The sequence below is a fragment of the Carcharodon carcharias genome, chromosome 19 (assembly GCF_017639515.1).
Source record: "Carcharodon carcharias isolate sCarCar2 chromosome 19, sCarCar2.pri, whole genome shotgun sequence".
NCBI lineage: Eukaryota > Metazoa > Chordata > Chondrichthyes > Lamniformes > Lamnidae > Carcharodon > Carcharodon carcharias.
Genome location: NC_054485.1, coordinates 52,603,321 through 52,618,102, shown reverse-complemented (window position 1 = coordinate 52,618,102; position 14,782 = coordinate 52,603,321). Strand labels below are relative to the sequence as shown.

Below are 14,782 nucleotides of genomic sequence, written 5' to 3'. Positions count from 1 at the left end.
TTTTGGAATTCAAGTTGCACCATTGCAGTTTGAGAATTTGAAGTCAGTTTCAAGTATTTGGAGATTAAAATGTTGGTATTGGTAAAAGTAACCATGAAGCTAATGGATTGTTGCATAAAACCTCGTTAGGGAGGGGAAACCACCATTTACTACCTCTGGTCTATGTGTGACTCCAGACCAAACCAATGTAGTGGACTTGTAACTGGACTCTGAAGTGCATCAGTTGCATCAAACCTACTATGACGAGTGGTTCAAGGAGAAAGTCCATCAGCAGCTTCTCAGGGCAACCAGAGATGGACCATATAAATACTGCCTATGCCACCAATGCCCATATCCTAAGAATGAATTTATAAGGTTAAAAGTGGAATCTGGAAAGGCGTTCAGAAGATATTTTTACACTAAACTTCATTTTCTTTTTTTTTCATTTCTTTTTCAGGCTAGTAAATGGTTAGCTAATTCCCCTCGCCTGCAAAAGTACATTATTGTATTCTAGGTCCTCTCTGCTTCTGAGGCTGCCAAGGGCCTTCATTTCACAAAGGGCTACTGCAAGCCTGACTTTATTTATTTGCACGTTGTTTTTGTTGGACAGCGTTGATTCTTGTGACGATTCGCGTCTTGCTGAAAACAAAAAAAGACGAATGAGAAATCTTTTAAAAATATGTTTTAAAAGGCTGTTCAATTTTGGGATTTTGCTGGTAGTCATTAGCTCTGCTTCAGTGACACTCACCATTTGCACAAGTGGACCTCATGTGCTTTGCATTTCCTGTCAAATACCTAGTTGGACTAGAGTGGAACTCCATGATCATGACAAAGAACTCTTTCTCCGCACACTGGAATGTATCCCGTGTACCATGTGATTAACTCTCCTTCAACAAATTGACAAAATTTGCACCCTTATCAAACCAGCTCTCCGGCCCTGAACCAATATTTGGTTTTATTTACAAAAAATGAACGAATGAACGGTGTGAATCTTGTGCTTTATTCCGTATGATAAATAAACTAATTCACTTCTTTTTAAAACATATGTAGGTTTCTTTATTGTGGGGTATAGCTGAACTGGAGCTTGCTCAGTTTCTGTACCAGCTGGAACCGTTTTAAAAACACAGAACTTTCGGGCCTCTGGCTACAACCTGTTCCTTTTCTCAGACTCCTTCCTTTGGCAAGCTGGCCTACGGAAATTTTTCATTTGTCCATGGAATGTTGGTGTCGCTGGCAAGCCCAAAATTTGTCACCCATCTCTATTTGACCATCAGAACAGTTAAGAGTCAACTACATTACTGTGGATCTGGAGTCACACATAGGCCAGACCAAGTAAGGATGGCAGATTTCCTTCCCTAAATGGACATTAGTGAGCCATTTAGGTTTTTACAATGATTGACAATAGCTACACAGCCACCATTACTGAGGATAGCTATCAATTCCAGATATTTTTAAATTCAGTTTAAATTCCCTCAACTGTAATAGTGGGATTTGAACCCATATCTCCACAGCATTAGCCTGGGCCTCTGGATTGCTAGTCCAGTGACATTGCAACTGCACCACCATCTAACCCCCCCCCCCCCCCACCACTCCCCCACTCAAATACAATGGAACCAAAGAAGCTCATATTATGAAAGAACGCCATTCAGCCCATTCTGCTTGTGCTACTTCTCTGCTAGAGCCATTCAAGATGAATCCCTCTGTCCTGCTCTCTTTCCACATGTGTGTGACTTCCTCCATCAAGTATATGAATTCAAATTTCCTTCTACTGAGAGTTTTAATGCCCTCTACTACCAACAGTCTATGCTTCAACAACCCTTTCAGTAAAGACATTTCTCCCAACATCCCTCCACTGTCTCAGTGAGAGTTTTAAACTGATGTCACCTCATCACTGATTCCCTAACTAGAGACCCGAGCTTTCAAAGCCTTTCATAACTTAAAACCTTAGTTAAATCATTTTTTTTAGCCTGTGCTGTTCCAGTGGAAATAATCCCAATATCTCAAGCCTTTCTACAGAACTATAGTTTTCCAAGCTTGGCATCATCTTAGTGAATCTATACTGCACGCTCTCGATGGCTTTAATGTCCTTCCTGTAATGGTGTGTCAAAATTGCATAAACAGACATAGATGATGCATCATAAGAAAAGCAATTTTACTCCACGAGATCTGTGCACTCATTTATGAAGTCTGAAGTGCTTGAAGTTGGCTCCTTTTTTATCATCTAATCTGCTTGCACTCAAACTTTTCAGGGAATGGTGCATTTGAATCCCTTGGACTTGGATCATCAACACCCTTCAGTGTCTTTCCATTGAGGATATACTCCCATTTCGTGAATGTTTTCCCAAATGCTTTGCCTCACACTTGTCCTCATGGAACCTTAATTCACCAGGATTGTTTTTTTATGTAGGTAATGTGCGCTCACATGCAGACTACCCAATTCTGCCTGTGTTTTTATTTGGATGTTGACCCAAATTTTCCTGGCTTTCTTATTTAACATTTTGATATCCCTTGCCCCCTTGGCCAAGAGTGATAAGAATGCAGAACTCCCTACCACAGGGAGTGGTCAAAGCGAATAGTAAAGATGCTTTTAAGGTGAAACTAGACAAGCGTATGAGGGAGTATGGAATAGATGTTTATGATGGTAGATTTAGAGAGAAAAGATAGGAAGAGGCATAAGTGAAGCATGAGCACCGGTATGACCTGATTCTGTGTCATGTAATGTAATCCTATGTCATAAAAATGGTTTTATCTCAGGGTCTCTTTCTTTCATTCCCTGCTCTGATTGAATTTCCTTTCTGTTTATTTTTGGCTGTGTGTTTTGCTTCCATTCCAACAGCTTTTTCAATCCAGCTTGCACCCGCTTGTCATAAGCTTGACTTCATGTATAATTTACAGCACGAAAATGGACCAGATGGCGCAACTGGTCTGTACCAATGTTTATTCTCCACTCTAACTTCCTCCCGCCTTAACTCATCACACCCTATCAACATATCCTCTGTTCCTTTCTCCCTCATGCATTTAAGCTTCCCCTTAGATGAGTCTGTTATTTGCCTTTTCCACGCCATGTTGTAGTGAATTCCACATTTGGCCCACTCTCTGGGTAAATATGTTTCTTCTGAATCCCCTATTGGATTTATTGGCAACTATCTTATATTGATGACCCCTAGTTTTGGACTCACAACAGATGGAAACATTTGTCTATCCTATTATAATTTTGAAGAATTCTATTTGATCACCCCTCAGTTCTGTTTGAGAGAAAAGAGCCCCAACCTGTTCAGCTCTTACCTGATAGTTGTACCATCTCAGTTCTGGTATTATGCTTATAAGTCCTTTTTGCACGTTTTGCAGTGTTGTCATCTTCGTGATATCTCGACCCAGAGCTGAGCACCATACTCTAAGGCTGGGATTTTGTAGTCCTGCCCACGGTGGGAATTGTCGTGGGTGGGACAGAAAATTTGACGGATTGACCAAAGGTCCGTTGACTTCGGGCTGTGAGACCAGAAAACCCCTGCCCAAGCGTGGGCCAACCAAGCTTCTATAAATTTTGACATGAATTCGCTTTTCCAACACTGTTTTTTCAGAACCATACTTTTTTAATGCATGCTTCTTATTTCACGAAGTCCCTTATTTGCTTTCTGCCTTCATTGAGACATGAAAAGGCTTGCTGGAATTGGCAGAGTGCCGCTATTTCTGCAGTTGCCACTGCTGATGCTAACCTATACTGTCATCATCAAGGCTAAGATTTCAGCGCGTCATCCAGCCTGGCACTCCAGTTGCAGCACTGAGGGGGAGGTGTTGTCTTTTGGATAAGAGGTTAAGTTGAGGTCCTGTCTACTGTCTCAGATGGGTTGATATAAAAGATCCTATGACATTATTTTGAAGAATGGCAGATGACATCTTCCCACTGACCAACTGACCTGACCAACATTTGTCCCCTACCAGATACACTAAAACAAAAATGCTGGAAAAACTCTGGCAGCATCTGTGCAAAGAGAAACTTTTTGAGTCTGTATGACTCTTCTTCAGAGCTTATCAGTATCACAGTACTGTTTGTGGGAGTTTGCTGTCCAGATTTTAGCTGCTACGTTTCCAATCTTAAAACAGCGATTACACTTCAAAAGTAAGTAATTGGCTGTAAAGTGCTTTGGGACATCCATTTTTATATATATTTGTTTATAGGATTTGGGCATCATTGACTAGGCCAGCATTTATTGCCCATCCCTAATTGTCCTTGTTCAGGGGGCATTTTAAGAGTCAACCACGTTATGTGGGTCTGGAGTCACATGTAGGTCAGACCAGGCAAGGACAGCAGATTTCCTTCTCTAAAGGACATTAGTGAAGCAGGTGGGTTTTTACAACTATCGGCAATGGTCATCATTAGAGTTTTAGCTCCAGATTTTTATTGAATTCAAATTCCATCATCTACCATGGTGGGATTCGAACTCCGGTCCCCAGAGCATTCCCCGGGTCGCTGGATTACCAATCCAGTGACAATGCCATTACTTCACTGCCTCCCCTATAACCCAGGCTGTGAAAGGCACCATATAAATGCAAATATTTGCACTCTTCAATTTTTGGTTGTCAGACCTACCCGTTGCTTCTTACTGTTTAAACAAAGTATGTAATTCAGTAAGAATTTCAGTGAAACACAAATGGCAATGTTGAGCAATACAAACACAGTACTAGGCTCAGTGCCATTCTCAGAGATTCGGAATGAGCTAATCAGGCTGCTGAACTGGTTTGAAACCTCTCTACAGTGAACTTGCCGGGAGGCAGAACTGTCGAGTTAAGAGAATGTGTGGGAGATTCTGAGGCAAGATAGATGGAATCTCCTAGTCCAGGAAGCTAAAAGGAGGAATTAGAAACAGATAGCATGGCAGAGTTAATAATGAGAGAGAGAAGGGGTAATAATTTTTGGCAATAAAAGAATAAATGGAACCTACAAAGATCATAGTCATAGAAAGAGATAGTACAGAAAGAGGCCATTCAGCCCCAGACTCCTGGACCTTTGAAAGACCTATCCAATTAGTCCCATTCTTTGCATCTGTTGCCTAACCTTAATATTGTTTTTCCTTCAAGTATTTGCCTCATTTCCTTTTGAAAGTTACTCTTGAATCTGCTTCCACCACCCTTTTAAGGTAGGTGGAGGAGATGGTGGTGTAGTCTCTGGACAATAATCCAGAGGTCCAGGCTAATGCTCTGGGGACATGGGTTCAAATCCTACCACGGCAGCTGGTGGAATTTGAATTCAGTTAATAAATCTGGAATTGAAAACGAGTCTCAGTAATGGTGACCATGAAACTATCACTGATTGTTGTAAAAACCCATCTCGTTCACTAATATCCTTTAGGGAAGGAAATCTGCCATTCTTACCTGGCCTGGCCTGCATGTGACTCCAGTAACTGCACTTTGATATGGCCTAGCAAGCCATTCTGTTCAAGGGCAATTAGGGATGGGCAACAAATTAAATGTTGGCCTTGCCATCGATGCTCACATTCCATGAAAGAATAAAGAGAAAAAGTGTATTCCACATCATAAATTTCCTCATGTCACTTCTAGTTCTCTTACCAATCTCATAAACATAAGAAATAGGAACAGGAGTAGGCCACACAGCCCATCAACCCTGCTTCACCACTCAGTATAATGATGACTGAATTTCAACATCAACTCCATTTTTCTGCACTATCGCCATATTCCTTGATCCTATTCCAAACATTTATTGACCTTAGTCTTAAAAATACTCAACTGAGCATCCACAGCCCAAAGAATACTAAAACTTCACGACACTCTGAGCGAAGAAATTTCCCCTCATTTCAGTCTTAAATGGCTGACCCCATATCCTGGAACTATGACCCTAGTTCTAGACTCACCAGGGGAACCAGCCTCTCGAGCATCTATCATGTCAAGTCTTCTAAGAATTTTGTACATTTCGATGAGATCACTTTTTATTCTTCTAGACTGAGAGTATAGTTGGTTCTTCCTAATCTCTCTTCGTAGGACAGCTCCCTCATTGCAGGAATCAATTAACCGAGCCTTTTTTGGAACCCCTTTTCAGGGAAGTCTATCCTTCCTTCAGTGAGGAGATCAAAACTACAAACAGTACTCCAGGTATGGTCTTATCAAAGCCCTATGTAACTGCAGCAAGATTTCCTTATTCTTATACTTCAATCCCCTTGCAATAAAAGCATTTCCCTTGCCTGCTGCACCTACATGTTAATATTCTGTGATTTGTGCACAAAGACCCCCAAATCCCCCTTTATGCCAACATTTACTCATCTCTCACCTTTTGAAAAATATTCCGTCTTTTAATTCTTCCTACTGAAGTTGATCATTTCACACCTCCTCAGCTATTGCCCCATTTGCCACTTTCTTGCCCAATACCTAAACAACCGATGTCCCTTTGCAATCTCTACATTCTCTTCACAGCTCAATTTTCCACTCAGCTTTGCATCGTCCACAAACTTGAATATAATACACTTGGCCCCTCGTATAAGTCACTGATATAGATTGTTAATAACTGACCCCAAAACATAGATTATTGTGGCACAATTACATGCTGCCACCCAGAAAGTGACCTTTTATTCGTACTCTGTTTTTTGTCCATTAACTAATTCTCAGTCCAAGCTAATGCATTACTCGCAATCCCATGATCCCTAATCGTGTAAAAACCTCTCATGTAGAAACTGATTGAATGTCTTCTGAGAATCCAAATACACTACATTCACTGATTTTCCATTATCCACCTTGCTAGTTATACTCACACCATAAATCTATGTCCTCTGAATATTGATACTTCTGCCACTGGAAACAGTTTCTCTGTATTTAGTCCATCAACACCATTAATGATTTTGAGCACCATTATCAAATCTTCTCTTAACCAGCTCCGCTTGAAGGAGAATAACCCCAGCTTCTCCAGTCTCTCCATCTGGTTCCTCAGCCCTGATATCATTTTAGTAAATCGCTTCTGCTCCCTTTTTAAGGCCTTGACATGTTTCTTAAAGTGGGGTGCCCAGAATTGAACTTCAGCTGAAGCCCAACCAGTCTTGAGTAAGGCTTTAATGTAAATTTGTTGCTTTTGTACAGTGAAAGACTAAGACTTTACACTGTATACCTTTATACAATATATATAGATATGCTAAAATGTTAAAACTGAACTAAGACCTTTAAATTGGATGATCCTATGTCTGCCTATGACCCCCGAAGAAAAGAAGCTACTTGGTAGCTTTTGCAAAACTCATACCTTGTTATCTCTGAGGAGCCACTAGCAACCACCTGTGGACTGTGCTGTCCAACTTCAAAGAGAGCTGTATAAAAGCTGTCTGCATTTAATAACTCAGGCTGGCCAGAAGGAGATGGATCGTCTGCTAAAGCAAAGACCCCACAACCTTCCTTTCAATTCCTAATGGCTGAGACATTTAACAGTCTTTGGAATCCAGACAGTGGATATACATCATTTGTCAAAGACCTGGTGGACAGGTGGGAGTTATGTGACATAGGCCTCTGGCTTGTGGAACAAGTAATATTGTATTGCTGAACTGTAAAGCTCAGGCTGATTTTTACCATCTAACTAGCAGCCTCACAGACCAGGAGCTCTGCCTGAGTGGAATACCTGGCTCCCATCTACACTGCTTCTGTTAGAAATTCTGTACCATCGCCGACAAGATTGATTCATCTCTGCATACCTATCTCATTCTGTGAAGTCAACAACTCCAGAAAAGTGAATTATCCAGCATCAGGTTTCAGCCCACTGACCTCATTGGACTTTGATTCTGGACTCTGGAACCCACGTGAAACAATATTTATTTTCTCTGCAGCCTCTGTACTGTGAAACCTTCTTTTCTTAATCCCTTTCTTTATTGTCTGAATGTGAAGGCAATATTGCGACTCTCCTTTTGCGTTTTGAGCGTGTGCAATAAATCCTTTTTTAGTTCATCCTATCTCGAGTTTGCTGTGGGGTTATTAATAGAGAATTGGATCACACCAAAACTGAGGGGTTGGGAAAGAGGGAAACAAATCAAACACCTTTCTGTTTACGGATGGGCGCTGAGAGGAGAAACTAGTGCTTTTTAACTTAACCCCCTCCTGTCCATAACAGTACTCAATGCCTCCATTGATAAAGTCAACGATCTGAAATGCCTTCATTGCAGTTTGATGGGAAAGAGAGAGAGAGAGAGGAAGGGAGAGGAAGGGGATGAGGAGTGAGGGGGAAGAGAACTCAGACAGACAAACTCGAATACAATATTTCTTGAAGAGAGGTCACACTGACTGAATGTGTAATAGTAAAGATGGTTTTCATGACAAGTTGATACCTGTGCCAGTTAGAGGCAGCTGATCATTAGCCCTTGATGAATAATACTTTTTGAGGATTTTTACACAAGATTAATACCTAGAATGGGCAGGTTTTCCTATGAGGAAAGGCTGGACAGGCTAGACTTTTATCCACTGGAGTTTAGAAGAATGAGAGGTGACTTGATTGAAACATATAAGATCCTGAGGGGGCTTAACAGGGTGGGTGTGGAAAGGGTGTTTGCTCTTGTGGGAGAATCTGGAACTTGGGGTCACTGTTTAAAAATAAGGGGTTGCCCATTTAAAACAGAAATGAGAAAAAATATTTTCTCTCTCACATCTGTGACTCTTTGGAATTCTCTCCCTCAAAAGATGGTTGAGGTAGAGCCCTTGGGTATCTTTAAGGCAGAGGTAGTTAGATTCTTGATAAGCAAGGGGGTGAAAGGTTATTGGGGGTAGGCTGGAATATGAGATTAAAATCAGATTGACTACGAACTTATTAAATGGCAGAGCAGGCTTGAGAGGCTGAGTCATATGAGGCCTAATTCATATGTTTGCATAATGTTGATTCTGTGCTTTTTTGTTTCAAAGGATCTCAACGCAACCATCAAGCTGGTGGAGACTCTGCAAAACCTGCCGACATGTAATGTGGCTGAGCTTCCGAATATCAAATTTCATTACTGCTTTGCATTAAACAGGTAGGTGGCACATAACCACTTGCTCACAAACACTTTTCCTTTCACTCAGTTGTATGATGATGACCTACGACAGCCTTTTCTCAACACTTCTCAACAGGTAGCTCCATGTGACACCCTGGGATGTCTATAATTAGCACCCTCTTTTATGTCCTGTGTGTATGGGGTGGGTGGGTGCACAGTGAGGGGATGGGGGCATTTTTGTTTTGAGTCACCGGTGTCAGTCGGGGCTCAGTGATAGCTCTCTCCTCAGAGTCAGAAGTCATGGGTTCAAGCTTCACTCCTGAGATCTGAGAGAATGTAATCAAAGCTGACAGTGTGACACAGTACTAAGAGATTGCTGCACTGGTGACGGAGCTGTCTTACCAATGAGGCATTAAACTATGGCCCTATCTGCCGTTATTACTTAGTGGTTTGTGGGACCTTGCCACATTTCCTGATTTACAACTGTAACTACACTTCAAGAATTATAACATTGGTTGTAAAGGGCTTTGGGACATCCTGAGGTTGTGAATGGTGCTATTTAAGTAACAGAACTGTGGGTGTACCTGCAGCACACGGATTACAGTGGTTCAAGAAGGCAGCTCACCACCACCCTCTCAAGGGCAATTAGGGATGGGCAATAAATCTGGCCCAGCCTGTGAAGCCCACATCCCATGAAAGAATTAAAAAAAGCATCATCGGGCTGCACCTTCCAGTAGAGTGACGATTGAATTGGATTGCCACTCTGCTCATAGCTCCTTACCTGGAAATCCAGCCATTCCCATCTCGTCCGACTTTCGATCTCGAGCCGAACAAGATCCATGCAGCACAGTGGGTTCCTACGGACGCCTGTACAGAGCTGCAGCGTCGGAGGACACGTCCCCTTTTTTTATGGCACCAACTGCAGCCTGGGGGGGAGGTGGAGGGCAGGGGGTGGGGGGGGAGGGGTTCAGGGTGTGGGGAGGACAGTTGGGGGTCGTGGGGTGTAGTTTTGGGGTTCCCATAGGAGGTCAGGTGTTCCAGTGGGTGTTCAGGGTTTGGGGGTCTACTTGGTGAGGTGGGGGGTGGGGGGGGATGCGGGGGTTAATCAGCTAGTTGGGGGTTCCCAGGAGGGTCAATGGGTACTCTGGAGGGGGCTAATGGAGGGGTGGGGGTAGTGGGGCGAGTTCCGTAGCCTTGGGTAGGGGGGTGGTGTCAGGAGGTTTGGAGGGAGTCTGTGGGGGGTGGGTGTCAGGGTGGGTTAGTGCAATAGTAACCCAGAAGCTAGAAATGGTTTTAATTCTTCTAACTTTTCCTGGGTAACTATTGCTGGAGCACAGTCAGAACTATCCGAAGTTTGCAATTTAAATTGCATTTTTGGATGGTTCCCAGTGCAGGGCAATTGCCCATCAGAAGTTTGAACTTCTCGGGCAATTGCTGTGAAATCCTTACCTGCATAACACTGGTGGGGGTTCCCCTGCATATCTTTGGAGTACCCCCCTGAAACACTGCCCTGGAGCTCGGAAGTTATGGGCCAATATCTTCTAGAATTCCTTAGATTCTAGAACAGTTTGCTAGGATTGAAAAGAAGCAAATTTAACCTCACTATTAAAAAAGGAGGAAGAGAGAAAACCGGGAACTATAGACCAGTTAGCTTAACATCAGTTATAGGCAAAATGCTAGAATGGATTATTAACGATGTGGTCACAGGGCAGTTAAAAAATCATAATATGATTAAGCGAAGTTAACATGGTTTTATCAAAGGGAAATCATGTTTGACAAATCTGTTAGAGTTCCTTGAGGCTGAAACTAGTTAGACAGATAAGGGGGAACCAGTGGATATGTAGTCTATTTGGATTTTGAAAAAGCGTTTCATAAGGTGCCACACAAGAAGTTATTGCATAAAAATAAATTGCATGACAGTGGAGTAATATATTTGCATGGATTGAGGATTATACTGTCCCTTTTGAGGGAGTTTGCTGTGTGCAAATTGGTTTCTGTGTTTCCTACACTTCAAAAAAGAGCACTTTGGGATGTCCAGTCATTGTGAAAAACACTTTATAAATACAATTTCATTCTTTCCTTGATATTATTGCCTCTATTTACAGGTTGTAGTGAATGTAAGGTGATGTTTCTTGTTTTATCCCTGGGTTTAAAATTAGTGTCCAGGGGATAACTTAGCCTTTAATTAACATTTCCAAGTCCGTGTAATTCTCAATTTTTACAGCTTCAGCGGGGAAGGCAGAGGAGGAATGGAATGATTCGGATCACTGTTTACATTGCATTGTGGTGCTGCTAGAATCCTCCTATGTATCCCCAGGGCTGGGATCTCTCACCTGATGAGAAATTCAGTCAAATAGCGGCTTGGAATGTGGTGACTAAATGTATCAGCTGAATGCAGACAAATATACAACCATTCCACAGTGTATGTGAGTCTAGCAAAACCCCTGGACATAGTAAAGTGAAGTAGGCGGCCCAACAAGGCAAAAGGAGGAGCGAGAAACAAGCAGCAAGGCAGGTTTAAAAGCAGGGAGAACAAGAAACTGAGGGTAGGAACTTTCAGTAAGAAAAGGAAGAGTAATTAGAACCTACAGAGATATTGTCACCGCTGAGGGAGGGAGGGGGATCGGAGGGGAGGAGGGAAAGCATGGGAGGAAGGGAGAGAGGTAGAGGTGGGAGTGATAGAGCAAAAACGGTGAGAGAGAGAGAGGAGGAGAGCAAAAGAGAATGGAACTCAGACAATATCCTTTTCTGAGTAGATTTGTTTTCTGACCTTTGGAAATGTTTTTCTGTTGTGTTCAGTAGGCTGCAGTTTAGCAGTTGGCCAACATGAATCTTGATAAGCAGTCACATTTGAATAATATTTAAACATTAACCTGGGGACATTTATTTGCTCAAATAAGCAAGTGCCAGACTACTTCCTAATGAGCTGTAAAGGTCCTGGGCGTGACCTGCTGTGGACTGTAACTTGATCTTCCCTTACTTTGTGGTTACTGATGTGAAAGATGAAAAATCAATTCATTTTGGCATGGAGGAAGTGAAGGATTGGAGATGCCTTGCACTGGGGAAAGGATGACTTGCTCATTTCAAACAGTAATAATGAACTTGTACGAAGCATTAACAAAAACAAAAATACACAGTTGACGAAATGTCGATTCTGCTCCTCTCCACCGATGCTGCCAGACCTGCTGAGTTTTTCCAGGTATTTTTGATTTTGTTTTTGTTTTGGATTTCCAGCACCTGCTGTTCTTTGTTTTTATCTTTGTACAAAGCATTGATGAGGCCATGGTTAGAGCACCATGGTCAGTTTTGGTGGCTGCAAAATATAGGAAGAAGTCAAAGCCTATAGAAGATGCACATTCACCAAGGTCATACCAGCTATAAGAAGATAAGGGAGATATTAGAATTACTTACATCACAAAATGGAAGGTTAAGTGATATACGGTAGAGGATTTTAAAATTATGAATGGCTTGATGGGGTGAGCATGGGAAGACTATTTTGTCTAACAACCCCTTGGTACTACAGAACTTGAATATTGCTGAAAAGAGAGACATTTGCTGAAGCTTTTCGTCTTGCACTCATCAGGAGAAACACAAGAATGTCAAATTTCAAACAGTCACAACAATTCATACTACAGGAGAAAAGAGCTAGATGCTGATTGGTTGGTCAGCCAACTTTGATTGGCCAAGGCATTGTCATGGAGAAAGCAGCAGGAAACCATTGGTTACCCAAGCCTCTGGGTAATATTAAGAAGGTGCAATGGTTGAACATATTCCCTTTGTTTACAGAGAACAGGTCCCTGCGTATGCCGCATGTTACATTGTATGAATGTTTGCCTCTTTTGAATTATCTGGAGGCTTGGGGAGCCTATAGCCTACCACTCTTTCTCCATGATAATTCGGTCAATCGGAGTCGACTTGCCAATCAATCAGCACCTTGTTCTCATATAGTATAAATTATTGTGATCATTTGAAATTTGGCATTTTTGTGCTTGTCCCGATAAGCACAAGACAAAAAACTTCAGCGACATATCTCTCTTTTTGGCAACATTTTGACTTGTTGGGAAGTGACTGACAAAGGATCATCAGTTTGAAATCCTCACTAAGAGAGTGAACAGACAGCTTAGGAGGGAATGCTTTACACAAAGGGCTGTTGGAGCATGGATTGGTTGAGACAGAGCACCATTTTATTGGAATTTAGGGCAAAAATTTGAAATTGAGGAACATACAGGTGTATGGGAAGGAGTAGAGTAGTACAGTTGGCGTTGAATTGATCTAGCAAAGAGCTGACATATACTTGATGGATCAAATAGCCTGCCTCTGCTATCTCGTCTCATTTGTCCCGGGTGAGTTAGAGCTACACTTAACAATCCACCAGTGTAACATCTTCCATTTCCCACACCAACCAGTCTGAGGGAGTCTGGGACCATAATTGACTGCTCTTTCAGCCACCATTCTCCACCCTTTGGAACTTCTCTCTCAAAACCACTATCTGCTTAAGACATTCCTTGTGGACCAGGCTTGTGAATCTTCCTGACCCTCCCCTCCCTGCCCCCGCTTTCCCAACTCAATGTTCCCTTACATACAAATGCACAAACTAGGAGCAAGACTAGGCCATTTGATCACTTGAGCCTGCTCCGTCATTCAATAAGATCAGGGCTGATCTGGTTGTGGCTTCAACTCCACATTCCCACCTAGCTGATAACCTTTGATTCCCTTGTTTGTCAAGAATCTATCTACCTCAGCCTTAAAAATATTCATTGACCATGCCTCCACTGCTCTCTGGGCAAGAGAGTTCCAAAGATGCACAAACCCTTGAGAGAAAAAAATTTCTCCTCATCTACATCTTAAATAGGAGACCCCTTATTTTTAAACTGTGCCCATTAGTTCTAGTCTCTCCTAAAAAGGGGAACATCTTTTCAGCATCCACCCTGTCAAGTCCCCTCAGGAGTTTATATGTTTCAATAAGATCATCTGTCATTCTTCTAACTTCCAATGGATACAGGCCCATCCTGTCCAACCCTTCCTCATAACACCACTCCACCCCCCCCGCCCCCCCATCCCAGATATCAGTCAAGTGCACCATCTCTGAACTGCTTCTAATGTATTTATATCCTTTCTTAAATAAGGAGATAAAAACCGTACACAGTACTTCAGATGTGGTCTCACCAACGCCCTATACAGCTGATATTCACCAACATGTAAAGCATTCTGCTTGTAAGCAACAAGCAAAGTAAAATTGTAGGGTTGCAAACACTGTTTGGATGAATTCCAGAAGTTTTTTTCACGCAACCTCCCACCTCCATGTCTCCTCTGTGTCAAACAAACAGAAGAGTAGAGAAAATAGAAAAATCACATGCTTTATTTGGACATCCCAATGATTTTTCTCCAGGGTTGCTCGCAGCAATGTCTCAGAGATTAACCTTCAATTTCTAAAGACTCCAGGGAAACCTGGCGGGTTGGCATCCTTATATATCGAAGTCGTTAACAGTCCATCTAGCTTGCTCAAGGTGTAGTTCTGGAAGAGAAATGTTAGAAAGAGAGATTTTCATTTACATGGCGCTTTTCATAACCTCATGACGTCCCAAGTGCTTTACAATCACTGGTGGTCTTCAGCCAATTCGATTTACTCCATGTGATATCAAGAAACGGCTGAAGGCACTGGATATTTCAAAGGCTATGGCCCTGACAACATTCTGGCAATCGTACTGAAGACTTGTGCTCCAAACTTGCCGTGCCCCTAACCAAGCTGTTCCAGTACACCTACCACACTGGCATTTACCCGGCTATGTGGAAAATTTCTCAGGTATGTCCTGCGCACAAAAAGCAGGACAAATCCAACCAGGCCAATTACCACCCCA

General features: G+C 42.3%; 1 protein-coding gene across 3 annotated transcripts in view; it reads left to right on the top strand.

Annotated features, from left to right (window-relative positions):
- Nucleotides 1–14,782, top strand: part of LOC121291737 (mitogen-activated protein kinase kinase kinase 5-like) — a 264,733-nt gene that overhangs the window by 52,729 nt on the left and 197,222 nt on the right. For all 3 annotated transcript variants that reach the window (XM_041213244.1, XM_041213246.1, XM_041213245.1), the window contains one exon: nt 8,857–8,963. In XM_041213244.1, the coding sequence (XP_041069178.1) occupies nt 8,857–8,963 (107 nt within the window). The remainder of the gene's footprint in view (nt 1–8,856; nt 8,964–14,782) is intronic.